Source organism: Onychostruthus taczanowskii, unplaced genomic scaffold (assembly GCF_017590055.1).
Source record: "Onychostruthus taczanowskii isolate IOZ18803 unplaced genomic scaffold, ASM1759005v1 scaffold41, whole genome shotgun sequence".
NCBI lineage: Eukaryota > Metazoa > Chordata > Aves > Passeriformes > Passeridae > Onychostruthus > Onychostruthus taczanowskii.
Window position 1 is genome coordinate 2,693,206 of NW_024501571.1, and position 27,182 is coordinate 2,720,387.

The 27,182-nt window shown below is 44.8% G+C and overlaps 1 protein-coding gene across 4 annotated transcripts in view; it reads left to right on the top strand.

The window, feature by feature from the left end:
• The window catches only part of FRMD4A (FERM domain containing 4A), a 209,551-nt gene that overhangs the window by 115,949 nt on the left and 66,420 nt on the right, over positions 1–27,182 (top strand). For all 4 annotated transcript variants that reach the window (XM_041413402.1, XM_041413400.1, XM_041413401.1 and 1 more), the window contains exons 4-7: positions 3,846–3,938; positions 16,535–16,619; positions 20,916–20,972; positions 23,430–23,452. In XM_041413402.1, coding sequence (XP_041269336.1) covers positions 3,846–3,938; positions 16,535–16,619; positions 20,916–20,972; positions 23,430–23,452 — 258 coding nt within the window. The remainder of the gene's footprint in view (positions 1–3,845; positions 3,939–16,534; positions 16,620–20,915; positions 20,973–23,429; positions 23,453–27,182) is intronic.

The window sequence follows — 27,182 nt, forward strand, 5'->3', positions numbered from 1 at the left end:
TAAAACTGTATAAACAGAACCACCTGGAGGCAAAATTGATGTGCCACTCTTTACTTATAAAAGAAAACAGAACTACTGCACACAATCAACAAAATGGACCCTGGGCACCAAAATCCATACTCAGTCTGTATCCTAAATGGACCCAGGTTTTTTTCCTTAAAGTGATTATGTGGTTGTTATTGACACATCAGTTTAACTGCCAACATGAGTACAACCAACAGAGGAAAATTATCTGGCTTCCAGTACTTGACCTCCCTATAGGTCCCCCAAAACTGTTTGCACCATTATTTCTGAATACACTGATAGAAATATCTGAATGAACAAATCAATGGTGATAATGAAACAACAGCTACTTTGTGTCTCTAAATTGAACCATGAAGGAAATCCAGCTAGACATGGGCATGTATGAATGGGATCCCAGTGCAAGCTGCCTAAATTGGTCCATGAAAACTGTCAGGATTACTACATGCCTAGGGTTATATTCCCATACTTTTCCCTGTCTTACATGGGATTGTGCTCCATTAATAGTTCTGCTGACAACAGGAAGACAGATTCCAGAGCAAAGCTTTCTGTGGTGCAGTGGCATGGGAGTTTGGCTCCCTGATAGTCCACATTCACAGGCAGATACCAGGGACTGCTCACTGCTGCTGCTCTCTACGTGCCACACATGCACGCTTGAGAACAAGGAGTGAGGTGACAATCTGCAGTGCAGAAGCCCCCAGCGATGAAAGACTGTAAGTAGTAATTGAGTACAGTGAGCAGTTAGCTCCTGGCAGGGATTTAAGTGACCTTCCTCCTCTGAAGGAGCTTTGGATTTAAGCTGCATGCAGATGAGACTAATGAAACTCTTCAACCTAAAAACTCAGTGGCAATTAAATGTGTTATCCAGTGTGGAAGATCAGACAATCCAGTACTCAGAACTGCGTACGTGAGCAACATAAATGTGGAACTGGTATGTATATGTATACATATGATTGTACCAACCTGTTAAAATGCACCGAGAATGAAAAGAGCAAGTCTTTTCAAAACAAGAAATACCTTGAAGTGATTTTTTGTTCTGTGCAGCATGGCTTCTCAGCCTTTCCTTGTGCAAACCCAGACATTGCTGTTGAGTAAACACAGAGGTAGACAGTAAGTCCATTGTCAGCAGCTCGCCCTCAGTGCGATCTGGTGTGTAACACCATCAGCTGCTGGTGGCTGCTGCATTGGTGATACAAATGCAACTGGACAGGTTCAGCATAGGATGTCAGGTTTAGTGGGGCTTTTCCTTGCTCTGACAGCATTTTGTACCGTGGCTACATGGTAAATGCTCAGGTTGTACTTAGGCTAGGAATGGGTGAGCATGGCTAGTTTCAATCCCACATGTAACTGTAGCCTTCACAGCTAATTTCAGCCTTCCTGAGGTCTCTTAAAAGAAACATAACAGCACTCCAAGAAAAAAAAAAAAAAAAAAAAAAAAAAAAAAAGGTAAAATTACAGATTTCAAGAAGGGGGATGCAGCAGGAAAGCTAGATACCTCTAATTTTTTGGGTACCCAGGCTGAGAATCTTTCCATGGGGATTATTATTTGACAGCCTGGAGTATCTGCCTTCTAAAAGCCAAACCTTGTTAAAGTACACATCTGTGCTGAACAACAGGGAATGGTGCATGGATCTCACACTAGCATGCCAACAGCAGAAATGATGGAAGGAAACCCCCTGCATCTTGCTGCATGCCCAGCTATGCATCCTGCCCAGAGCAAGACCAGTCAGTTCCTACATCCAGATGAGTTAATATGGCAATTCCCACCCTGATCCCAGGCTGGGCCGACTTGTGCTCAGCTCCTGTACTGTAATGGAGACAAATTAGGAGACCAGTTTGGCTTGAAAATCTGTATTACAGCACTCCTTTCCAGTAGACACACTGCCAGCAAGTCTGTGCCCCTAATGCACAGCATACGCTGCTCTTTACCTAAAGTGAAAAAATAGAGAAAAAAATTATTTTAAAACTTTATTTAGAGAAAAAGCTGTCTGAAAGTTACAGTATCTTGGAGGGAAACACATGGGTGTCTAGAGCAGGGATAAAATAAGCTTTGTTCTTTTTGTACACCAGAAGATGTCCAGGATGAGTCTGAAAAGTCCCTGACTCCACATGTATCACTTGTACATAGTTGAGACTTGATACTTTTACAAAACAGATGCAAAGGCTGCTTAAACTGAATGCCTGACTTCGACATGGCAAAATTTGAGGAGGGTTTCTTTCTCGCCATATTGATCCTGAGCCCACAAGAGTGATGGGTGGAGCTCAGTAATTTACAACCCCTGGGTTTGGAGCAGCGTGCTGTGCTCAGGTGAGCACACACAATGTCCCAGCAGGGTTCCAGAGCTGCCTGGGCAGGAAGGTCCCTGAGCTGCCCGTCCTCTTCTGCTCCTCCCTAAGCCAGGGCAGCAGTACAGAAATTCTGACTGAAGCCACGTGATTCAAAGCCCCCTGAAGGTGCTACTTTCCCCTTTATTTATTTTTCTGGGAAAGATGGAGTGGGGGGGCTGTAAATTCAGTTAAATTGCTACAGGGATGTCATTGCTTACTTTCTGAAAGGGCTTCTCTGTTGCCCAAAGCTCATGCACATGAAAACCCTTGTGAAACCTGAGTGTTTTTGCTGTATACAGGATACATTGCTAATGCTTGTGGCAATCCTAGAAGGTAATTTAATGCTGGGATTTTGTTTTTTTTTTTTTAAATCAGGCTGTTTTTTTCCTTTTTTTCATTTTCAGTGGAATGAAGAATTATTCTTGAGGATTATCATGAGCTGGTGAATAGGCACTGGAATAAAGCTCAGGACATCTGAGTTCCATTTCCTGCTTTATTTGCTGCAAGATTCTCCCCCAAATCATTTCAACTCTCTCTCCCCTTGCTTGTCTAGACAGCAGAGTACTGAAGGCAAGGGCTGCCTCTCCCTCTGGGTGAAATCTGGTCTGACTGAAATCAACAGCCAAAAGCTCACAGGATGCAACCCTAGCATCACTGAAGGCAATGGCAAAAGTCTGGCCAGCTTCAGTGGGGCCTGAATGTCACCCTAGGTATTTCCACAGTGCCTAATTTAACAGGGCCTTTATCTCAGCTGGGGAGCGAGATGAAGGCCCTGTAATACAAATAATGGTATATTTAAGGTACCTCTCATGCACACACAGCACTCTACAATGTGGGGAACGTGACAAAGAACAGAGCTCCTGCCCAGCAAAGCTTCCAGCAGCAAGGCAGGAATGGATAAATTATAGGAGAAAATAACGACAGGTACCATCTAGGCAAAAGAAAAGCAGCATGGGGTAATTGTAGCTGGAACGCTTCATGGAGCAGCTGTTTTTCAAGAGCTCTCTGAAGAGGGAAAAAGGAGGGCTGGGCAAACCTAGAAAGGCTATTGCAGGCATGTGGGTGGTAAATAAACTGTCTGAGACTGTAGAGTCAGGTTTAGCCTTGAGTGAAATACTGCAGGCATCGTGGAAACTCTTAACCATAAGGATTTCTAATGAAAATCTTGACAGACTTTTAAGGATACAACTGCTCCAGGGGCCTGTAATAAAAAGGTGAAGCTTATAACATTTTGGGCTGTCCTGATTGCTCAGTGCTGCCAGCTTTCACCCTGACAGATTGAACTTTAGCAGTTCGATTCCCAGACTGAAACAATGCCAGGATGATATCGCCTCTGCTCCTCAAACATTTATTGTGTGTTTTTCAAATATCATTCAATAGTCCAGGGCAAATAGCACACATTTTGGTTCACATTTCATAACACCTCAGACCTCATTGCTGTGAGGAGTGAGAATTCTCTTTGGTGCCAAGCTCAAAACTGTCTCTTCTCTTGCCAGGGGACACTTGAACTGGCTTCAGCTGGACCGCCGGGTGCTGGAACATGACTTCCCCAAAAAGTCAGGACCGGTTGTTTTGTACTTTTGTGTCAGGTAAGTGCCTGATGGCAAGCCCTTCCCATGGGATACAGCTACAGACAGCCTGTTTCCTGGAGGCCAGGAAGTGAGGCTGTCAGTTTCTCAGAAACACCTGTGGGCAAACACTTCCACAGAGGTTTCTTTTGAGCTCTTTGGCTTTGCAAACTCTTCTCACTCAAATGTAAACAAGTAGTAGCCACACCGACACCCACAGCTGTCCACAGGGAAATGCTGTATGAGGGCAAGATCAGATGTTATGTATTTACACTTCTGCTTGTGGGCTTTGAGCTGGAAAGTCCAAGCTGAGTAGGGTGGCAGAACAAAGCCCTCTTTCTGCCAGGATAACCCACTTGAGCCAGCAACCTGCAGGGAAAACACTCACTTCCTCACTGGTGAACCATCAGTCTCCTCTGGATCGTGTCCACAGTGTGCATTCTGTCAGAGACCGAATTAATCCCTGTACAGATCTGTCATATTCACCTTCTGAACTCAGTGCTACAGTGAATTACCCACAAATAGCAAATGATGGCATTTTATGGCAGCCAGTTGGTTTCTGCATGGCTGGACCAGACTATAAAAGTTTTAATGAAGATTATGGCAGTTTGGGAGCTTCAAACTTCATCTGGGATTTTTACAAGGAACTGTTAACGTTTGGAAGCTGCTGGAAGCTGCCAGTGCTTTTATGCACACAGTGCCTTTGCCTCCAAGGGAGATATTTTCTGAGAAGACAAATTTGCTCCTGCAGCTTTGAAATGCCCAGAGAGAGGCCAGGGGCTGGGATGGCATATGTACAAAATTAAGTTGAGGGTTTTGACTTACTTTTAATGGATAGCTCATGTCTAGAACAAGCCAGTGCAGCGTAACTGTGTCTTTTTCTGTTAGGCTTTCCACTCCAGTGTTATATTACATCTGACATCACTCTCATTCATTCCATAGTACCCACAAAAAATGAAGACCTACTTTTGAGTTTCTTCCCCTGAGTGAAGCTTTTTTTCCCTCCACATAGTGATTGTCATTCATTTAACTTCCATTACAAGGCAGGCTTTTCAGGAGAAAAGATTCTCTGTTCTATTTAGTGGTGGGTAGATCTTAGGACAAATCAAGACTGCACAAAGCCCTGTAAGTCCAGAATTAGCCTGATATCTTCCAAGAGAAGAATTTAGTCCATATTTTGGGTGCTTCAAACCATAAGGGTAGATCTAGAGCCGAGCACCTTCAGCATGTGAGATCCAGATCCACCTGTGCTTAGAGCTACACAAAAATGTTGATGCTCAATAAAAACATGGCCAGTCAGTTACCAGATATCTTATCCAGGGGCCAAACTGGGGAGTCTGTGCTAAGACAGGGATCCCGTGGAAAGCAGGGAAGGCCCTGAGTGAGCAAGAGCTAAGTGCTGGGCTTAGGAGTAGAACTGTAAAATGTGTGAAAGCCTGTGCTACTGAGCCACTCTCATATTCATTTCAAAGACCACTCAACAAGCATAAATATTGCCATCTGTATTGTTTTATGAAAGTTGGCAGCACAGTGGAGACCAGTCATTCTAGCGGGATCCCAGCCAAGAGGCATCCTAGGATACAAATCCATCTAACAGCTAGTGAGTGAGTGACCCCTCCTGTTCTGGAATCTCAATCCATAGGGAACAACTCAGCATTCAGTGCCTGCATGTGTGAAAACCAGACTGACTCTGGGCTTATACTCTTACTGATGGCAGTAATGGGTGGGTCGTCACACTGAGTTACAGTTTGGATTGGACTGGGAGCCAGATGCCTCAAGAGTTAGAAAAGGACATTAACTTACTGTGCTTTTTCTACTGCTTATTTCCCTTGTGGATGTTGAAGCTGGCAGAAGTTGAAAACCCAGCACATAAGGAGTTCCCATGTCCATCCCTAAATCTGATCTGAGCAGAAGGCAATTGAAGACACTGACTCCAGCCAGATGGTTTAAGATAGAAAGGCCCCACATATCTGTTACTCAGTGGTTTCAGTTCTGGCTTGGGAACTAAAGCAAGGGCTCAAGGAAAGTTCTAAAGAGAACCACCAATAGACAGGGATTTATTTTCACAATCTGGGGGTGTGCAGCAGCTTGCAGAGCCATTCATAAACATACCATAAACAGAATGCTCCCTCTCCCCTGCTGCCATCAGGCAGAAAGCAGAGATAATTAGTGCTGTACTATACCTAATCACAAATGTGTTGATTTGTAAGAAACTTCACGTCCATGACACCTACTATGTCACAGGTAAAGGCTTTCCTGTGGTTGCAGATGCCTTTTTGCATTACCTCTCCCAAGCAACTGACAAAGCTTAGGTTGATGCTGGGGATCCTAAATGGGGAGATACAAGTAATACAAGTTACTGGATGTGTCAGATGCTCATGACACAGAATGCTGTTTATTGCATCGGGATTTAGTAATTGTGGGGGTTTTTCCCTCTAGTTGAAGTAAATGTACAGTTCAATCACACTGCATAACTACTGAAGAGATGAAGCCTCAGGCAAGAAAAGTAAAGGGTAGTTTGTGAAGAGGAGAAGCTACAGTGAAAACATTTTCACCTTTAATGTGACCATCAAATGGTTTTTACCCTCAACATTCCTGCAATGTTGAAGGGCAGCATGCCCACCAAAGATGCTGCAGATTTTAGCCTGCTCTAAAAGTGCATTTAAAGGAAAGCCTGCCTTCTTAAGAAAAGGCTTCTTGAAAGAACCGTGCCAAAAATAGGAAGTTTCACAAGCTTTGCAGTGTGAAATTCTCCTCCCTTTTTTTAAATCTCTGCAGCACTGTTAAGCTTTGTCTTTTGACATTTCCTTGGGGTTTGACATTGTTGAACACTGATCTCCAGTGTCTTTCCTCTCTTCCATTATCAAAGACCAAAAATTTCACAGCACTGTGTCAAAGGAGGGGGATTTTAGAAGGATGTTTTTAGCATTGGTTTGTAAGAATTTGCTTCTTCCATTGTTCATTTACACAGCTACTGAAGCCTCCCTGTCTTCAGGTTGTCATCTAGTCCTTCAATGAAAGCTTTCCACTGAGAACAGCATAGGAATCTAGGAAGCAATCAGAACTCTTGGGCAGCTGTGAACTGCCCCATGGCTATTGTGCACTATTGTTTTATAAGACTCTTCTAATATCTGTTTACATAGCTCTAAAGACACACATGAAAGCAAGAGGGAGTGCCATGTGTCTTGCAGGGGAGGAGGGATGTTGGGCAACAGAATGGGAGTGATATTGCTTCTCACCTTAGAATTAGCTTCCCTGGATGGCTTCCTGTAGCCCTGGTTGCTTGGTTGTTGGTGAGGCTAATTCCCTGCCTTAAAGGGTTTACAAGCCAGATGAGAGTCACCACTGAAGTCCAGGAGGAGCAAAGGATGGGGATGAAGAAATGAGGGTTTGCCTCATTTTACAGAGGCATTTTGAGGCCAGAAGAGAACAGAGAGAATGTACCTCACACCCCAGTCTTGGGGTAAAGTGCAGGAACCTAAGTACACTGTGGAGACCTGGGCAGCAAAGGAGGTAAATTGCAGGGTTCAGGTACTTTCCTTTTGGCTGGGAAGGAAAGCATTTTGCTCAGTCTCATACAGACAGAAAGAAGGCAGAATTACTCCTTTTGTGTAAAGCTTTGATGTGAGAGAGAACAAGAGCACCGACATGGTGTTTGTTCATGGAAAGCAAAGTTAGCCAGGCTCTGCAGTGAGTTCTCATCCTCAAACAATGGCTATGTGAGATTAGCAATCCTTAGCAAAGGAACCACCAGCATGGGTCTGACCTCTTTATCTTCTGTATGTTTGTCATGCTGTTAATTTATATGAACAAGCTTAGCAAATAAAATTCACTCCACTGGTGTATCTTTTCCCAGGAATGAATATGTTTGTTCTCAGGGCAACTCTACCAGCTAAACAGTGACAACTCACTGCAGAAGTCGTCACACTAAATCAGAATATGTCTCACATGGAAAGGCTTTTCTTTCAGGAAGGCATTGAACAAAATGTGAAATAAACCCTCAATACTCAAATACACTGTGGGGCAGAGTTTGTATCTATGGGCTGGCAGTATTCCTACAAAAGAATGCCTGTGTTCAGCAACATCTGGCATGTGTTCATATGTACTTGCTGGGCTGAAGTCAGCATGAGAGCTGTGGGGGCTCAGGACTCTCAATATTGAGGCCAGACATTTTGCCAGGTTACCACAGTTACTACAGAACAAAGTGACCCTAAATAAGAGACTGGCAATGAAACACAGAGTGCAAAGCTCTTGGGTGTCTGTGCCCCCTTAACCTGAAGGAACATAGCTCTGTGTGCACTGGCAGTGGTCCATGTCTGAGGCAGGTGGGGCAGGTGGGCAGTCTGAGATGAGAATCACCACACCAGAGCTGAGATCTTTACCTGGCAGACAGCTCTATGTCACAGCTAATTAGTGCAGCCTCCCTATATAACCACTGGAAAGAAATAGTCACCTTTCAGGAGTAATTAATCTGACTTATTTCATCTGACTCATCCAAAGATGACTGCTTTGGAATTCAACAAGTTGCAGGCTTAAAAAACTGTGTCTCTTCTCTGACCTCAGAGCCCTGTTCAGATGTAGGGATATTCACTTGGTGCATCCCTCTGTCCTATCAAGTCTATAAATTTAAAATTATTATTTCCAGCAGGCTGGCACAGCCAGGGTTGAGGAAGCGTTTCCTATCTACATGGTTTCAGCTGGCTATCTAAATGGAACTGGACCAGACTTCAGCTGTTAATGAGGCCTTATGCTATTTTAGTCTTTCAGCCCTTCTTTGTAGGCATCTTTAAACCTGTATTCCATTAGAAAAAGACTAATGCTAACGCTGAAAGAAGCAAGAGGCCATTTGAAAACAGCTGACCTGGGAAGGGAGACAGTTGTTCTTCATAGGGTTAGCTGGACCTTAGAACTTGTCACTGAAATGCATTTCTGCCTCACTCATGGGCCAGACACACTTATGGGGTGCAGATTCAGAGCATCCTGCTCCCAACTTCCCCAGCTGACTAACGTGGGATCCCAGCAGACCATGGGTGTGTATGCCACTCACATCCACTCAGCTCTGCTTCTCTCCAAGAAATCAGATTAGGGGTTGTGATGACAGCAGCCTGCCTTGGCAGGAAAAGCTGAATAGAACCACACAAAATTAATCTCAGCAATTTATTTCTCTCGCACATGGAGGCTGTGTTCCTCCATCCACAATTTTCCACACCAGAGAAGGGTATGTGGTGGTCCAACATTTTGCTCCAAGCAGGGAATGAGGGAATCAGCAGCTCTTGTCTCTCCCCTCTGAGGAGGGAGAAGGAGCAGACAGCCCTCTTTCTGCCCCATGGTGTCAAACTGGGGTTTACAGGGACTGGGGGAAATCCATTAACAGATTACCAAACACATTAAATTTGCAGCCAGGGTAGAGGAAGAGAAGTGGCAGAATTTTCTCTCACCCAAGCTTCATTACAGCTGTTGCCACCCAGGAGCAGTTGCTGGGGCAAAATTACATATCTACAAATCACTCTGCTTCGCTGCTCTTCCTTTGTCCTGTGCATAGCCCTCTGCACTGCAAGGAGGGCAGTGCCAGACCCCAGTTTGCCATGGAGCTTGCTCACCCCAGAAGAGCTCAGGGAGCTGCCCTGAGATGTTTCAGCACCTTGGGGTGGTCCATCCACATTCTCATGGCTAGCTGTCTCTTCTCAGAGCTCCTTGCAGCTGTGCTGTCTCCCTCACGCCCCGCCAGAACCAGTACTAAACCAGGAACTCCCTGAGTTTGTGCTACACGTAAGGGGAAACAAAGAGCCATCTCCTGCTCACACTATAGCTCTACATCTCTGTGCACTGCTGTCCCATCTCTGTGGGATGCTGTAGAAACAATAGCAAAAAATCAGAATATAGAACCCACATAATCAAGCCAGTTCCACCAAGCTGCTTTCAGGGGCTCCTGTGAGCTGTTCTGTCTATAAAGCTCATGCCATAGCCCAGATCTCTTTGCACAGCATGTGTTTTGCTGGTTGGTGTGCACCAGCTGTGTGTATGCTAAGCAGGAAGATCCCAAAAGCCGGCAGCCCTGCAAACCCCCTCCTCCCAGCCAGCCGCAGCGTATAAATACAGCCACTCAGACCTTGTTTGTGCTGGAAGACAAGGCTCCCTGCAGACAATTTATTGCAGCCTTCCCAGGGTGGCCCCCTGCTCTGTTCACCCGGGGGAAGGTGTAATAAATTGCCTGCGGGGAGGCTGTGCTCCTCAGAGGCTCTTTAGAGATATGAGAAACTTCTGTCCAGTCAGAAGATTTACTTGTGTGAAAACCGACCTTTGCTTGAGGAAGGGAACTAATGGGGCTCTGCTACTTAGCACACAGCTCTGAGCTAAGCCATCCATTACACACACATCTTAATAGCAGTCTGGCTCTTGAGTCCCATAACATCATTTCTGTTTTCTGCTTAACTAGGAATATATTTGTATAAGTGAGCTGTGTTGAGAGAAGGGGATAAGTTGTTTTTCCTTTCCATTCAACTACCCGAGGGGGCAGAAAAAGCAACATTCTGAAAACTTGTTGTTTTGAGCCACATTTTGAATGTGTTGATGCTGGCAGCATTGTCTTTTCTAATTTTGGAAAGCATTTAGACTGCATGATAGGTACCATGCAGAAATGATGGATTCTGTCAGTGTAGGATTTGTAGCTAATTTGGATCAAGCTGCAATAGCTGTGTCAGTGCCTACACACAGATTCTCTGACTGGGTCAAAGTCATGCAGACATTGTTTCTGTTTTCACTGCAATTTGTGTGTTCATACCTTACACCAGTGGGTGTGATGGGCTGTCATCAGTGCACAACAGGAAGGTCTGCTGTGAGGGGTCCTGTCACCATGGCATTGACCAAGGCCTGAGTCAGTAAATAAGTGACCCTCATGCCAGCTTTGACAGACAAATCATTCCTTCATGTGCTGCTGACAACACATGGGGCAGCTGGAGGGATTTCTATTCCTAAAATGGTCTGAAATCCTTAGATAAAAGATGCTCTCTAAATGCAGAGGGGTGGTGTTATCAGGACAGTGTACCCAGCAAGTTACCTCTAATACCCAAAATGAGAGAGGACTCTTGGCAATGACCAAAGAGCAGGAAAGGGCTGTACTGATGCTCAGGAGACTGAGGGGCAATTCCTCTGGTGACTGATGGAAAAGAGGAGGAAAGCAGTGTGCTGCTGTGATCCAGACACTGCCCTCACCTCACATTTGGGACAGATAAGCACATCACTTCAAGCCAAGAGGAGCTGCAACAGCTTTTGTACGAAACCACATCTTTTTGTGCAGAGATGCACTTCTGCAAGCCAAGCTAAGCTCCAGGGGACATTGCAGTGGTGGAGCTTGGTTGCTCCTTTTATAGCTTGGGCAGGCTGGGTTCCCCATGTGGGTAGGGAGCAGACGGCTTACTATACTCAGGTCAGTGCCTTTTCTTGATGCTGTGAACAAATATGAGGGAGGAATCTAGCTGCACTTCCACCTTGATTCCTTCCCTTCTCTATGTTCATACTGGAGCACTTGGTATTTTGCAAAGACTCCCAGAATATACAGCCTGGAAGAGATGAAGAGAGTTGGTCTCTACATATTCCAAAGCAGATCCCTAAGTATTTTGTACGTGGAGAAGATGAGGCATAGGAATGAGCAAATACACCCAAAGCACATGGTTTTCCAGGGATTCAATGGGCCAACATTTTAGAAGCACCAAGAAAAATTGATTGACAGTAGGTAAAGATGCAGAAAACTTCATAATATAGTGCAGCTGGTGAGAAAGAGAGGGGGGACAGGTTCAGGTTAAAAGATATCCACAGATTTTTATTTTGTTCACTGTGATTCCCTATATTTCTGGAATCAAATTCACCTCCAGTGTTAAGGTTTCTCCTGCAATGAGGTAAAAGTTGACACAGGTCTCTCTTGCTGCCAACTGTCCCCTGCATACCAATCCCAGGTGCTGGATGTGGTGGGGCCTGAGCATGGCACAGGCACAGGAGACATGACATGGGATCCAAGCAAAATGAATGCAGAAGGAGAGGTAAATAGAGCTTTTTAGCTGATTCTCATTCGTGACTGATTACTTAACAGGCCAACTATTTAGCATGAGCATTGTCTGCTTCTAAGAGTCAGCACATAAAAGTGTGTACCCATGACTATTAGCAACCAGGGCTGGAACATAAAAGGAGCTGTGCAGCCTGTGCTGGTCAGAATACTCATTTAGCATGAGACACTGGACATAATGACATCTGCATTTAAGTCCATTATACTGACACATAAGATTTTTCTTTTCCTGGTTAGCAAATGGCCTCATATTTTTCAAATTATCCTCTGAGGTTCTGAATGATGTGGTGAGGGATAATGAGCCAGACCCCAGGATGGATGAGGCAGAAAAGGGGTATTCTCCTTTACCCATTCCTTTGTAATAACAAAATGAGGGGTAGTGCACTGAGAGGGTTACTGAACTCTGCTGACAGCTGTGTCCTAACCATATCAGAGTCAACCAGCTGGAGAAGATGTGAATAGAAGTCTTTTGGATTAGCTAGCTCCCACCAGACTCAAACTTCACAAGAATGAGGATGGTATCTCTGCCTCAGGAAAGACAGACACCTGGAGTAGACAAGACATCCATTTGCTGTGGTCATGTTTTGAAATACCATTGTGTTGAAGATCACAGTGAAATATTTTTACCATTTGGCAGGTTCTGCTTGGAAATAAACACATGGGCTTGTGCTCTCAAATGCTATGACAGTCTATCTGCCCAGTCAGCAACTCGACTGCAGAGAGCCTGGTCCTTGCTAGGTGAGAGATGGCCAAGTTCAGGCTGACAAGATATGGCTAGGGCTAAGTGTTAGAGGCAATGCTAAATATTTTGTATTTGACAGTTTCTTCTGGTGTATGGAGATCAGGAGTGCTGCTCATTTTTTCTCTCACTGTGCACACAAGCATCCCACCAGCTCAGGTGCTTAGCAGTCCTGAATTCTTCTACTCCCACTGCAAGGACAGAGCACTAGTGTTCAAACACCTTCCCAACACTGCTGAATTTGCCCACCTGCACACACACACACACACCTGGGTTCACAGATGAGACTGGCAGCAGCAGTAAGGGATTCTCCATCTCATGAAGAACCACTTATCAAACTGCTGAGTCCAGGACCCAGTCAGGCATTTCTCTGAGCCATGAGTCAGAGGTGGGTGGGCCTGTGTTTAGTAATGCAAGGGAGAAATTATAGTAGTACCATTTTCCCCCCACCCAAGGATCAGGAGTTTCCACAAGCACCACTGTGAGTCTGTGCTGGGCTGGTTATGATGGGAATTGCCATCAGCTTGAGGGGGCTTAAGCTGTCTCAGAGAAAGTTGTGAGTTAACCAATGCTGAACAGAGAGCAATATGATCAGTATGAGACATGTCCTCGCAGCTAAAAAGCCTTAAACATTTCAGATGCAACAGCTTCTGAAGTCTTCCAAGACACCTTCTGCAGTGTTCATTATTATTTCCCTGCTGCTGAGAGGGAGCAGCCAAGATAGGCACTTTGTGTTCATTATCCAGCATAATATTCACTGGTCTATTTAATTAATGCTTAGAAAATGTACTTGATGAATTACAAGTTACTGGGGGTGGGGAGGGAGGAGGAATGCAGAAATAGATTAACATTGGCTGATCTTTTAAATTTTCTCCAAAATTATTCCTTTGGTTTTACACTCACCAAGTCTCATGGGGTGTTCCCCCTTCCTGCAGGCAGCTAATTTCTCACAGGCACAGTTGCTGGCTATCAAGGAACCTCTTGTAGGAGCTGCTGGAGGCAAAACTATTTGCTGAGTGTGTATTGCAAGAGATGCAGGTAATGGAGCAGAGGTCTTGGACACACTGTAGTGCTTGTTTCCCTGTCCAACCTATCCATTATATCCCAGGCACATCAGCTTCACATCACATGAAGGAATGCTGCTCTCTGGGGAGTCCTCAAGAGAAATCTGAGAGCTGCCTCTCAAAACTGATGATCTTGAAACATACCTTCAAAGGCTCCTAAGCTTAACAGGCAAAACAGACAGAGGGGGGCAGAGAAGGGAGGGGTGTTTTCTAAGCCCAGCTCAACAACCCAAGCAGCTAAATGATTTTCTGAAGGTCACAAAGGAAACCTGTGTCCGAGTTGGGAATTCAACCCAGATTTTTGTTTGCTTGCTCCATTGCCTTAGCAGCTGGATGTTCCTGCCTGCCTCCTGAGTCATTGACATTGGTCATTGTAAAGCGTGGGTTCCCTCACTGTGCTTGTAAAAGATGGAAACAGGAGGAGATGTGGCAGAAACTAGTCATAAGTGCAAAATAAAAGTCTTTCCCTGCCCTTTTTGTGGTTACTGCACCAACTGTGAATTCAGGGTAATCTACTCCAGTTCAGGTTTTCTGAGCTTGCCACATAGAAAATCCCACAGGAGTTCCCCCTGCAAATCTGTTTTCTTTTAAGTAGCACCAGTTTCCTGGTCCACCCGTTCCACATTTGTCTGGGTGCATGTGTGAGAGCCAGTAGCTTCCCAGCTCACTCTCCACTCTGGAGATCACTTGAAAATTGGGTTTTCTTTGTGAGATGAAGTATCATGTCCAGGCTCTGGGCTCCCAGAGACTTAATTTTGTACAGAAAACGGTCTATGTCTATGTGGAAAGCCTTGGGAAAGCTCCCTGCAGCCTTGAGAAATGCAATATTGCCCTCTAGTGATGGTGAGAATGGTCACGTTTGAGTTGCTGAAACAAAAAGGGTTTTGGCTAACCTTCACTGGGATTCAAAATGGAAAAAAAAATGTTCTCGTTCTCTTCTGACCTTGGAATAAGAAAACCTACCACCATAACTCGGAGAGCACTGGTAGCAGTGATAAGAAGAGAAGGTTGTTCAAGAACCACAGAATGTAAAATTAGCATTATTCTCCATTTAATTTAGCAGATGGGAAGCCAGCTGCACTCAGAGAGCAGATCTAGTAAGAAGGATCCTTTTTTAATGCATCAATTTTTGTATTTCTAAAGCCAAGTATTTTCTTCATTTGCAAAGAGGCCACTTTAAGGACAGGAGGTGAAACAGTCAACACCAGAAAAAAATAAGAAAAAGTTTAATCCTTGTGCTTCATCATCACTACATTCAGATGTTTTTGGTGTTTTGTGGGTTTGATTGGTTGCTGGTGTTTTCTTAGGGTTTATTTTATTTTATCCAGGTTTTATTTTTATTTCTCTTCTGAAGGGGGAGAAGGAAGGGTTATATAGACAGGAGCCCTTCAGCAGATGAACGAAATGTTTCTCTCACTCTAATAAGCAAGGAGTTGGTTCTGCCTATCAGGAAATAAAGTGTTTTGAGGAGCCTTCAGAAGACACTTAGGAGCACTACAAAGCTTTGACCTTTGCCCCTAAGAAGGCTGCATTTAAGGCCCTGGACTCTGCAAATAGCTGGATGTGGACAATCCCTTCAGCACTTGTGTGAAGCCTCAGGAGTGTCCGCAGGTCTGTCTGCTCCCAGACAACGGGGTCAGAGAGCCAGGTTTCTCTGTAACTAGACCCTGTATGTCAACCCAGATTTCTAAGGAATTTGGGTTTTTTAAAGTCCTTGGTTTAGACACCATTTCCCTGGCACCTTCTCTATTCTAATTGCTTCTGACAAGGCACGATAGCACTGGAATTTATGTAAGGAACGTTGCTGTCACTGCACTGCAATTTGAAGATCACTATCAAAGAGCATCATGATCTACTTAATTTTCCTTACCTAAAACACTAAGTAAATGAAAAATCACTTTAACATTCACTGAATATAGCCAGGCTTTCTCTGTTACTACAGGAACACACAACATACCTCTATGGAATGATCAGTCATTAACATTGAAAGTATCCAGAGCATTTTTTCCCCCCCAGAAAATATCTCAAGGCAGAATAAAGGGCAGAAGTCAATTTTCACAAAGCTCTCACAAGGTTCATTGCCAAAACATCGGACCTTCAGAGCAGGCAGGACATGGAGTACTGAATAAATTCACACATGGGCTTTCAACATAATTGCAAATATTTGGGGCAATCAGCCAATGCAAACAAGTAGATTTTTCTGACACTGAGGGTTTGAGCTTTCTCCTGAGTTCTGAGAAATCACTCCTATTCAAAAAAATTTTCTAATATGTAAAAAACCCTTTATAAAATTTGCTTTATGCAGAGCTGAAGGGCACAGGGAAGGAACCCAGAAGTGCATTTCTGGAGATGGATATTTTACAAGATGCAGGTTAACAGCACAGAATTGTTGCGATGGGTAAAGGAGTGATGAAGAAATGCTGATGATGAAAATGTGATGGCAAATGAAGGTGGAGCATACAAGAAAATAGAATAAAGGTTTATCTTAAGTTTGAAAACAAAACAAAGGATTATTTAGAACCTAAGTCATCCACTTGATGATCCAGTTCCTTTGGTATGGCTGGGGTGGTGGTGACTGATCACATCCTGGAGTGTGCACGAGCCTCCTTCACCACCTCAGTCTGGTATAAGAGAAGAAAGTTCATTTTTAATGCATTCATCATGGCTCCATTGACCACATTTTTCATTTAGTAAGTGCATTTCCACGTTTTGCCCTAGTTCCCTCGTGTCTCACCCCTCTTGCTTTCCCTTTCAGGTTCTACATTGAAAGCATCTCCTATCTGAAGGACAATGCCACCATCGAGCTGTTCTTCTTGAACGCCAAGTCCTGCATCTACAAGGTGAGCACTTGGGGATGGTACCAGAGTGGGCTGAGACACCTGGATCTGCATTCCCTGCCCCAAAATTTACACGGGTCACACCTGGACATCCAGATACAACCTTCTTCTCCTCCTCCTCCCCCTTGCACATTCCCTCGCACTGTCTCCAGCTGCCACCGCACTTGGCAGCAGCTTTCCTGTCAGAGAGTGGCTGTGAGGTAAAACAGTCCTGGAAGTAACTCTTGTGGCTGGCAGGAGGGAATCTGCACCGCTAAAATTACAAACAGGCTTGTATTTAGAAGGAAATGTCTGGGTTTGTGTCAAAAACGCGCTCTGGGCCGAGTGGCTGCCGTGAGGGTTTTCGGCCCGCAGAGGGCGGCAGTGCGGCGCGGGCGCCATCTTCGGGGACGGGGCAGCGGTGTGTGTGAGGGGAGAGAGGGATGGGGAGCCATGGAGTGGCCTCGCTTGGAAGGGAACCGCAAGGATCGTCTTGGCTCTGCATGCGTAATGCCCAAGAATCCCACCATGTTCCTGAGAGTGTTGTCCAAAGGCATCTTGAACTCTGTCAGGCTCAGTGCTGTGGCCACTTTTCTGGGGAGCCTGTTCCATTGCCCAGTCACCCTCGGAGTGAGGAAGCTTTTCCTGATATCCAACCATGTGTCAGATTCGTGTTGTTCCCTCAGCATGTCACTGTTCTCCAGATAAGCGTTCAGTGCCTGTCCCTCCACTTCCTCTCATGAGGACGTTCCAGATCGTCATCCCCTCAGCCTCTTCTCCAGGCTGAGCAAGCCAAGTGACCTCAGATTTGTGGGACAGGAGGAGTTTTTGGGATTATATGTGAGTGGGGTAAAGGTGTCTGTGGATATGTACCGAAGATCACCTTGTAGAGGAACAAGCCATGCACTGAGAAATGTTTGAGTAATTGCCCTCCCTGGTCCATTCCTGGAAGATCAGGCTGCTGTCCCTGGCACTGCCCCTCAGAGCAGCCCCTTGCCAGATACTCTGTGCCAGAGATAAGGCATCCTGGCACATCCTCAGCTTGGAGGGGTGCCCACAGCAGAGCCATGAAGCTGATCCCTCTCATGCCACAAGCCAGCTGTACATGGCAAGGTCTGGAAAATCAACCAGCCCCAGACCACGCTGCAGTGGAGATTGGCAGTGTGCAGACTCAGCCAGGTGGGCTGGATGCCTGGGACTGGGAGAGGTTTGTCAGCAGCTGGGATTCCCTAGGAGGATCCCTCCTACCTCCCTCTGTGCTGGCAGAGGCCATTCCTGTGACTCACCTCATCTGCCAGAGAGGAAGTGGTAGGAAAATACAGATGTAGTTAGGGAGGGATTGTTCCACCATCCCACAACCCTCAGCACATTTGTCACCTGCCAAGCCAAGTAGATTACACCAAATCTAGAGCCTCACTTGACATTTATATGTCCTAAAATGCAGGGCAGAAGCCAGAAAATTCTTTTTTTTTCAGTGCCCAGGAACTAGGCAGGGCTGCTGAGCTGAGCTGTGCAATGCTTTGCTCTCCGGCAAGGCTGCAATTAGATGTGCTTAGTCAGCCCTCTCCAGCAACAAGCTCAGTGAGCATCACGCTTTGGTTCCTGGGGAAAGTTCCTTTTTGAAGTACTGCCAGGAAAAGCTTACACTGTTGTTCTTTTTTTGGAGAAAGCTTAATAAGAAGAAGAGGGGAACAAAATAAAGAAAACAAAGTGCCTACAGATCTAAGTTGGTCTATTTTAGTCTGACCTCTCCTGAAACCATTACTTTGCACATTCAAACTGAGCGTTTCTATCCAAAAATAACCCTGCTGAAGTCCCAATCTCCTTTGCAGATCCTTCCCTATTCGACTTCCAGCCACAGTAAGCCATGCTGTGCTATTGAAAAAGGCACTGAATTTGAAAGTTGGGTGCAAAGTGTCTGCTAAGGCTCAGGGCAAGCACCCAGCCTGGCAGATTCCTCCTAATGTAATGTTGTGGGGAGCTTGGTGTCTAAGCACAGTCAGTGCTTGTCATTCCTGCAGCTAGCACATGATGTCGCATGCTACCAAACCTTGAGAGCTTCCTTGTTGCACCAAAAGTTTCTTTATTGGACTTTCCATGGATACCTCCAGCCCTGGGTTCCCTGCAGCCCAGAAAGATCAATGTGTATGAAACAGGGAAAGGTCTGAGGTGCTAGCACAGTGTTAGGAACTAACAAAACATAATGCTCACTGAGCTTGTTTCTGGAGAGGGCTAACTAAGCACATCCTCAAACATCTCCTTGCTCAGGGTGGGAAAAAATAAAACTGAGGTCTATTTTGGGGCTGATGGTCACTGGGTTGCCACCTGGCCATGTGTTGGGTGCTGTTCTCCTCTGCCTGTACCCACTGCCCCCACTCACCAACCCTGTTGAGTACTGAGACTTGTGAAGCCACACACCCAAACCCTTGCACAGGACCAGCAAGCCACTTCTGCCAGAAAGGCCAAGCCACATTTATACTACCAAAGCAGACAGGGCTTGGCATCAGGCAGTGTCCCTTGATCAGACAGGCTGTTTAATGACTCGCACGTTCTGGCGTGGGTTTTGGCCTGTGCCAACTAGCTCTGCCCCAGGCAGAGATCAAGGCACTGATCAAAGATGCGCACCTGTTCCGAATAGGCAACACAGTGGTGGAAACCCCATCTGGGACTGGGGGAGAGAGGGTGAGTGTTTAGTCATGAGCTCTGCTGCACCCCAGGTACCCTTGGGGCCAGAGAATGGCCTCTGGCCCACTTCACCTGCCAGTATAGACTTGCCATAGCATCCACACATGGTTGCACGGGCTGGTTTGTCTGTGCCATGCCTGATGCTCCCAGACAGGAGGAAGACCAGGTGCTGTGGTTCTGCTCTGCATTGCCCCTTGCTATGGGATGTGCCTGGTAGCCCCAGCCCAGCCCTGCCTGCAGCTGAATTTCTCTCTTGCACAGCCGCTTCCCTTGGCACAGGCCCATCATTGCTGCAGGTGCCTGCGTGACTCAGGCAGCTCAGCTGAGAGGGGAAAGGCGTGTTTATCGCCCTCAGCAGAGCTGCTCTTCACTCCCCAAGGAGTTGTTATGAAAGAGGTGAACTTATTTTAAAAAGCTGGCACTAGTGAAAGCCGAGGACACCTGGATCTTATCCTGTGTTTTGCTCCCTTTGTTTTTGATTTTGCCAGAGACAAGCCAATGCAGCAATTGTGGCTTGTAAATGAGGTGTGGCCATGAGTTGGCTGGAGCATGGATCACAGCAGTGATCTATATTTAGATCACTCATTTCTTGCCAGATGAAGTAAAATATTAAAACCAGCAGCTTAAATAAATACAACAGAAAAACCACTACAGGGATGAGCTGAACAGTGACCCAGTTTACTGGGCCATGTCCATAGGAGACAATGTAGGAGTTCTAGTTGCAGAATAGAGACCTAAACATTATCTCAGTAAAAGCCCACTAGCTTCCCAAAGGCAGGGACCAGAGTGTCAGAAATAGCATGCTTGGCCTCCAGAGTAATTCTTGTGCCTCTCATCTCAAGCATTTTTGATGCTTGGACTGCATTCTGCACATTCAGCCAGAGCAGTGCCTGGCTCCACAGAGGAATCCTGAGAGGATATGCTGGGACCATCTGTGTCCTTCATGTGACCATGGTGCCCAAGTAAAACCCTCCAAGGTTGCTTTCATCAGTAGCAGGATCCTATAAAATGGAGCAAGGAAGATCTATCAAAAGACTTGCTGTCACAGCTCATTCTCAAACCACCCCCAGCCTCAGTGCTTTTGGGGGGTGAAAAGGACAACACCAGGGCTCAAATCCTGCAAGAGCAAAAATGATTAATTTTCCTGTGAGTTTACCTTTTGCAAGGGCCAGAGAAGTCCAGCTGGGGCTTTGATACCACCTCAGTGTGTGAAAGACAAATTCTCATTCCTTGCTTCTGTGAGCCAAGGACAAAGCTGTGTTCCCTTGAACCATGCTCACATCTGAGGGCAAAGAAAATCTGTATCCTAGACTGCTTTTCACTAAATCAAACAAGAAAATAGAATGTACCCTGATCCTACCCCTTCCACCTGCCTTCTCCTCACTCCTCCCCCAGGCATCCCTGGGTTATGCTTCATTAACCAGCGCATTACACTGAATATTTGGCTTTTTCCATATCTGAGTGGGCAGGTTCTCCCTCTCTTTTGTCTCCAGGAGCACAGGGAATACTTTGAAGCCTAGCCAAGGGAGAAAACTGGCACTGCATGCTTCACCATGCAGTAGTCAGGAGGAGATGTATGTCCTTCTTACAGCAGCTCAACTCCCTTTTTCTTTTTTGTTTTCTTCACCTTTCAAGGAACTCATTGAGGTTGACAGCGAAGTGGTGTTTGAACTGGCTGCATACATCTTGCAGGTAAGCACCTGGTGTTTGAACTGGCTGCATACATCTTGCAGGTAAGCACCTGCCTTCTCTCGCTTGGTGCTTTATCATGCTGCATTAAATGTTTTGATTTACTAAATCTACAGTGGCTATGTGGAAGTGTAGGGGTTCCTACCAGCTGCAGGAAAAAGATGCCTTTGCACAGTTTTCATTGTTTCTGTCAAAATGGGTACAGAAGGCTCTCAAACTAGACCTCCCCACTCCCAGCACAGATATCCAAGACTCTGGGGTATGATGTACGTACTTATCTAAGTGATGAATGCAAATGCAAATTCCTAGGTGAAATCCATATGCAATGTTGGGTTTTTTTACTTGCATTTGTTTTCCCAATGGGGCTTGGTCCTCTGATGAGCTACATAAGCTTCTACATGTGCAACTGTCTGTATTCTCCAACACAGGCAGAATGGTTTAAAGACCTTTCTAAATATTGTCTTTCCAAGTTCCGCTCTTCAAGAAGAGGGGAAAGGGTCAGAGAGCAGATGACCAAGGAGTGTTTGGTAAATGCCTGGTTCCCAGAAGGGAGCATTTTCAGGGTAGTGAGGGTGGGTTTTGTGAAAGTTCTCTTTTTAGAAGCATGACTGTGGGAGCAGATCAGACATAACTCTCAGATGATCCTTGTTTCCCCTCTCTTACAGTCTGTAGTTTTAATTTTTTTCCTATCAGCCATGAAGCTATGAGGAGCCATGTGAGCAGACAAACCAGCTCATCAGACTGCACTACTAAATAACAGTGCACTGCACTTCTGGAGCACTTGCCATGTTAAAGAAGCAATTAATGTGTAGGGATTTGAACCTTCATTAAAATAATTTTATGTAACAAGAATGGAGTGAGAGAGTCAGGATGGAGGACTCAATTAGCAGCACATTATAGAAATCACATATTGGCTGTTGGGGGAATACACATCAAACAACGGGCTCATTGTGAGGAGCAGCAGTGGGGTTATGAATCTATTGTCTGCTCATCCTAGTGAATAACTTAGTGCTTAGTAATTGTACAGCCAGACCCAGAGCTGTAACTAGTCCTTGTTGCTGGGATTGTTTCTTGCCACAAACACAGGATGTTACGCTTATTCCTGTAGTAGTTTGATGTGTAACTTAATAAAAACAGTCAAAACAAGCCACACCTTTGCTGCCTGTAACCAGGAACTACTACAACCCATGTTTGTGACAGGATCCAAGCAAAACAAAAGGAATCATACTGCATTTTGTTCTATTTCTTGCTGCAGCATTTAGGTCAAAGCACTGAATTATGAAACATATACCCTACAAAATTGTTTTTTAAATGCTCACACCCATGCAGGCAAGAGAATATCCTTTGGGCTTTATTCTGTGTTGAACTGTAATCATGACATGCTCAAAGACTCCTTCCTATGAACCAGAGAAGTGCTTGTCTGCCCTTCAGTTCACTCAGAGGGAAATGAAAAGATAGCAGAGGTCTGTCAGAACTCAAGTGATTTAGTCTGCAGCCCTATTTCAAATTGTTTTATAAGCAAAACAAATTAAAGTACCACCAGAGCTCTGAACTTTACCCCAGCCTCAGGACTGAAACACCACTGGACGTGGGCTGGCAGGTTTTGCGGGTAGATGAATGGATGTAAAGACAAAAGGCCTGAACACAAAGCCCAGTCCTTTTGGCAGTGGAAACTCCCTCACTGCCCAAATTACATTCTTGCACTGTGCTTTCTGTGTAGCTGGTGGCAAATGAGGTGCTTTAGCATGAATCATATGAAAGGCATATTGTCTGTGGTAAATGGAAAATGCAAAATGTGTGCTAAATCTATTGCAGAGGGCACTCACCAGATTCTGAGGATTCTCCAGGTATGCAGTAAGACTAATCTAACTACTGTAGTGAAACATTATCCAACCTTTAAACATCAGGCTGTGATGATAATAAATAAAAGTATCTAGATGTACAAGTAAGGGAGCTAAATACTTCCCCAAACACACAGCAAGGAAAAGAGAAAGAGTTATAGAAACCTGTGTCTTGCATCCCCTTGAAAGCTGACCGTGATCAAGCTTTTTTAAAGTTTAGGTACTAGAAAAGGGTGAGAATACTTGTAAAAAAGTCAGGGGAGTTGCAGTCTTAGAGGCTGCAAATCCACTGAGACTTCAGAGATTTTCTAGAAATGTAGCACCCAGAATTTCTTATTTACTGGAATTTCCTGTAGCATTTTAAGTATCCACAGCAGAATGAGCACTCATCTGGCCCTGTGTTAGATCTTTTGTTTGTTAATCTGCCCAACTAACTGTATCATGGCACTTGACATTAGATACTGGTTCCAAAACCTGCATGAGGAATCAATTACAGCAGGAAATTGCTGCTAAATGAATTTTGCAAATGGAAAATCTTGAACAGGCTTTTCTTCTCTTTTTTTTTTTTTTTTTTCTGTTTTTAATTATATATTTTTGATTTCTCTTCCTTGTTTTACAGGAGGCAAAGGGAGATTTTTCAAGGTAGGTGAAGTTAAAAAGTTTTTGCTATTGTGCGATGTGAAAATAAATCTGGTAAAATTCCTGTGTGAGACATGCAACTCAGTTGTAGCTGTGTAGCAACAGCATTGCCTCTGTTAGCAATGCAACTGTGTGTGCTTGGCTAACATAGACATCATGTTTCCTGACATAATTTCTTCACCAAACACAGCCTTTGGCCAGAGCATGCCTTGCAAACAGCATTGTTTGTGATTTTGTTGTTGACAAATCTCATTATGTGGTCATGAAGTTCAGGAAATAGACTAGTCTTCGGAAGGAAATTGCTACGGAAATGACTCTAAAATCACTGTTATATCACAGACCCTGCCAGAGGCAACATTAAAATTCCATCACTAATTGATATTTCAGTTTGAATTTGGACAGTTCTCAAAATCACTGATTCAATAATTGGTTTTGTTGGACTTCTGCTATCCCTTGAGCCAAATCTTCAGACTTACTGTAAGAAATTCAATGAGGTCATTGTACTTGGTGTTTCAGAAGACTGTTAATGAAATGCCCAAGAGTTTTCCTGTAAGTCAACCATGTCTGTGATTTACAAGTTAGCAGCAGCTGGAGGTCAGATGGTTGGTTGGCATCTCGTGAGAAGGGTGGAAGTTCTTAGTGTGGTGGAAGCTCAGGAGAAATGATGATGCTAAAATTTTCATGTAGTCTGGAGGACCAAAATATCCATTAAAGTTAGTTTCAGAGAAGAAAAGAAATGGGCAGTGGGGTTGAATTTTCAGGTGAGCCTAAAAATTGTCTTAATTTTGTCAGCATTGCAATACACTGAAACATGACTGTGATGATAGGAGGCCATGAAGAACAGGCAGGTTCCACTTTCTGGTGGATTGAAACTTCCATCCAGCTAAAATGGTGACAAATCTGTGAAAAGGAACTGCATTGTAGATATCTCCTGCTCATCATAGAATCTGAGGTGACATAAGGTAGCCCTTGCTAAAAGGAAGTTTAAGCTCTGCCTTATGGTCATTTCTCAAAACTTTAATGAACTTATGAAATCCTGACATGCACCTGATCAGAGAATCACAAACCCAGTCTTGCTTCTTTTTTCAGTTCTGCCCAAGTTGGAATAACTTGGCCATCAGCACTGTTTATTTAGGGGGTACTGGAGTGTATGTGGCTCTGACTTTTCAGTCTGGTTTTCAAGGCACTGCCAAGCACTCAGTCCCGAAGAGCTGTGCCAAGCAAAGTTTTCCCATTTCAACCTGTGATAAACCACTGGTTTTGCTACGAACAGCAGTATTTGTTTCCCAGAATGTCTTGGTTATGGTGAAAACACACTCAGAAAGTGTGCATTCAGACTATGAAATACAGAACAGAAAGGAATCAGATAGCTCAGAGTAATAGGACTGAAAGCATTTTGTCTTCAAGTACCCGTTTCCAGACCAGAAATGGAAACAGCTGGTGGAAAGTATCCACCTGCTAAAAGTTGTGTGATGTCCCTTGTAAAAGGAATGTTGAGTTTATCAGTGTGTTTCTCTAGGCCACAGAGAAATGAGGAATCTTCTCTAAGGGCACGGAAGATACCTCAAGCCATGGTGTTAACTGCTCCCACCACATCAGTCTGGCTGTCATCACCAGGCCCATTAAAACAGCTCTGAGTTCTTTCCCCTGTGGATCACAGTGGTTTGAAGTGGAAGGGAGATTCCTTGCATCCAGGTCAGGCAGAGAAGGGGTGTCATAATAACAATTTGAGGGCACTGCCAGGGATCTTAGTTTATAAATTGACTTTGGGGACAAAGCTGTGAGTTTGAAGGCTGTTCTTGGAGGAAGGTAGAAAAATACTACCCTGATCCTCTGTGGTCTAGAAGACTTGGCATCTCCCAGGGATGTCCGTCCCCAGCAGCTCCCATCTAATGTGCACTGACACAGGTTTATGTGCTGGGTGAGATCCAGATACTACTGAAGTCAACATGAGGTTGTTGTGGTCAAGATTTTTGCCTGCTGAGATTTGTGGTTATCATATCAGCAGTGTAAAATCTGACAGGCAAACCAAGCCTCGGGCCAGCCAGAGGAACTGCAGGTGAAGAAAAATGTTCTGACTTCTCTTAGGGATCAAGTTAGCTTCAGTGTCTGAAATAAGTTGATGTTGAAATACTGTTTAAAGTAGAAGTGCCTACTCTTTGAAACAGAGAAGCTTTGCAGTTGTGATTGTCTTGCTGCTGAGATTTAAAGATTATATGTTGTGCATGGCAGCATATGTTGTGTGATGGCTGAACTCTTGAACTCTTTGTTTTTGAAGAAATAAATTAATTCTAAAGGGCTGCATGCTTGGAGTGCAGACTGCAGCTTTCCCACACCTGTCCTGTCTACTGCCACCATCAGATTTATAGCCTGTGAGAGTATGAGTTTCTCTGGCCCCCATCCAGAAAAGTGCATAAGCACTGGCTCTTTGGTAGTGATGGGAGAATTGCTGTTCCCCATGGGAGCCTTCCTGTGAGTCACTCACAGTCGATCACCTCAGGTGCTGGGATGGTCAAAGCCAAACTGTCACAGCTCCAGCTGCATGTTGGCACCTGCCCATGGTGGCCGGAGTGGGATTACCTCCAAACCCCACTGCAGCCACGTGGAGGATCTGCAGCTGGTTCAGGACTCTTGAATGCAGGTGCAAGTCTGCTCTTTGGGCCTCGTGGGAACTCAAAAAACAGAATCAATCTTACAAACAAACGGTAACTGTCGGCTTTCTACCTCTGTGAACTGATACATCCTCAGTGACTGCTGCTTTTGAGGAAATCATCCCATACCTCAGAATAATCACTGTGCTCAGATCATTCCTTTTTCCTTTTCCAAAAAGCAGCTTGTGTCATATCCTTTGGTAGAGCATTACCATGCATGAGTCTGTAATCACTGCTGCTTGTCACCTTTGGCATCACAATGATTCCCAGGTTTTGCTAAGCCTGGGGAACACAGTCCAAGTCACCCTCACCTGTCTTGAAGTAAAATGCCACAACAGCCCTGACAGATGAGTTTAGCAACTATAGTGAGCAATTCTTTTAAGTCCTTTTGCATTTCTAATGTGTATTCCATTTCAAAAACAAGCTCATCAGAAACCCTGAACCTGTTTAGATCAGCTAAGTATTAATGTTTGCTGTGAGTAGCCTCCATCTCTTAGTCGATATAGATTCAGGCAGAATGAGGTTTAAAATAAAAAGCTTTTCTTCTTAAGAAATTCCTAGTCCTCTGCACTAAAGAAGAGCATTTTCACATTACTGAAAGAGAATGCTCAAATGCTTCAGCTGACAAGACTTAAATATGTTTACTTTTAGTCTGGAACATACCACTGAATTTCGGACAATCAAGATTCCTTGTTCAGCTGGTTTTCAGGTGGAACCGGACACTTAAGATTGGATCTGTGCTTTTCAATATTAGCTGCAAACATTTTGACTTCAAAGGCACAGAATTGTGTGTATAAAGGTCCTAAACTAGTATCCTGCAGATGGATCCAGAGGTTATTAGCTCAAACTAATCTTGTTTCTAGTTGGGAGCTGAGTCACGCTTGGTTGGCAGAGCATGGGCAGGAGAAATTTCAGTTCTTTAGATGGACACAAATCCTACAGGTGTGACTCTCTTTAGGCCTACATAAAGGAATTACCAAGGCAGCCCCAGCTAATTTGTGGGGGAATACAAGATATTGTTAAAATAATTGGGATTTCCCGCCCCCCGCCCACAGTCCAGTCCCAAAATCTCAGGGAAACTC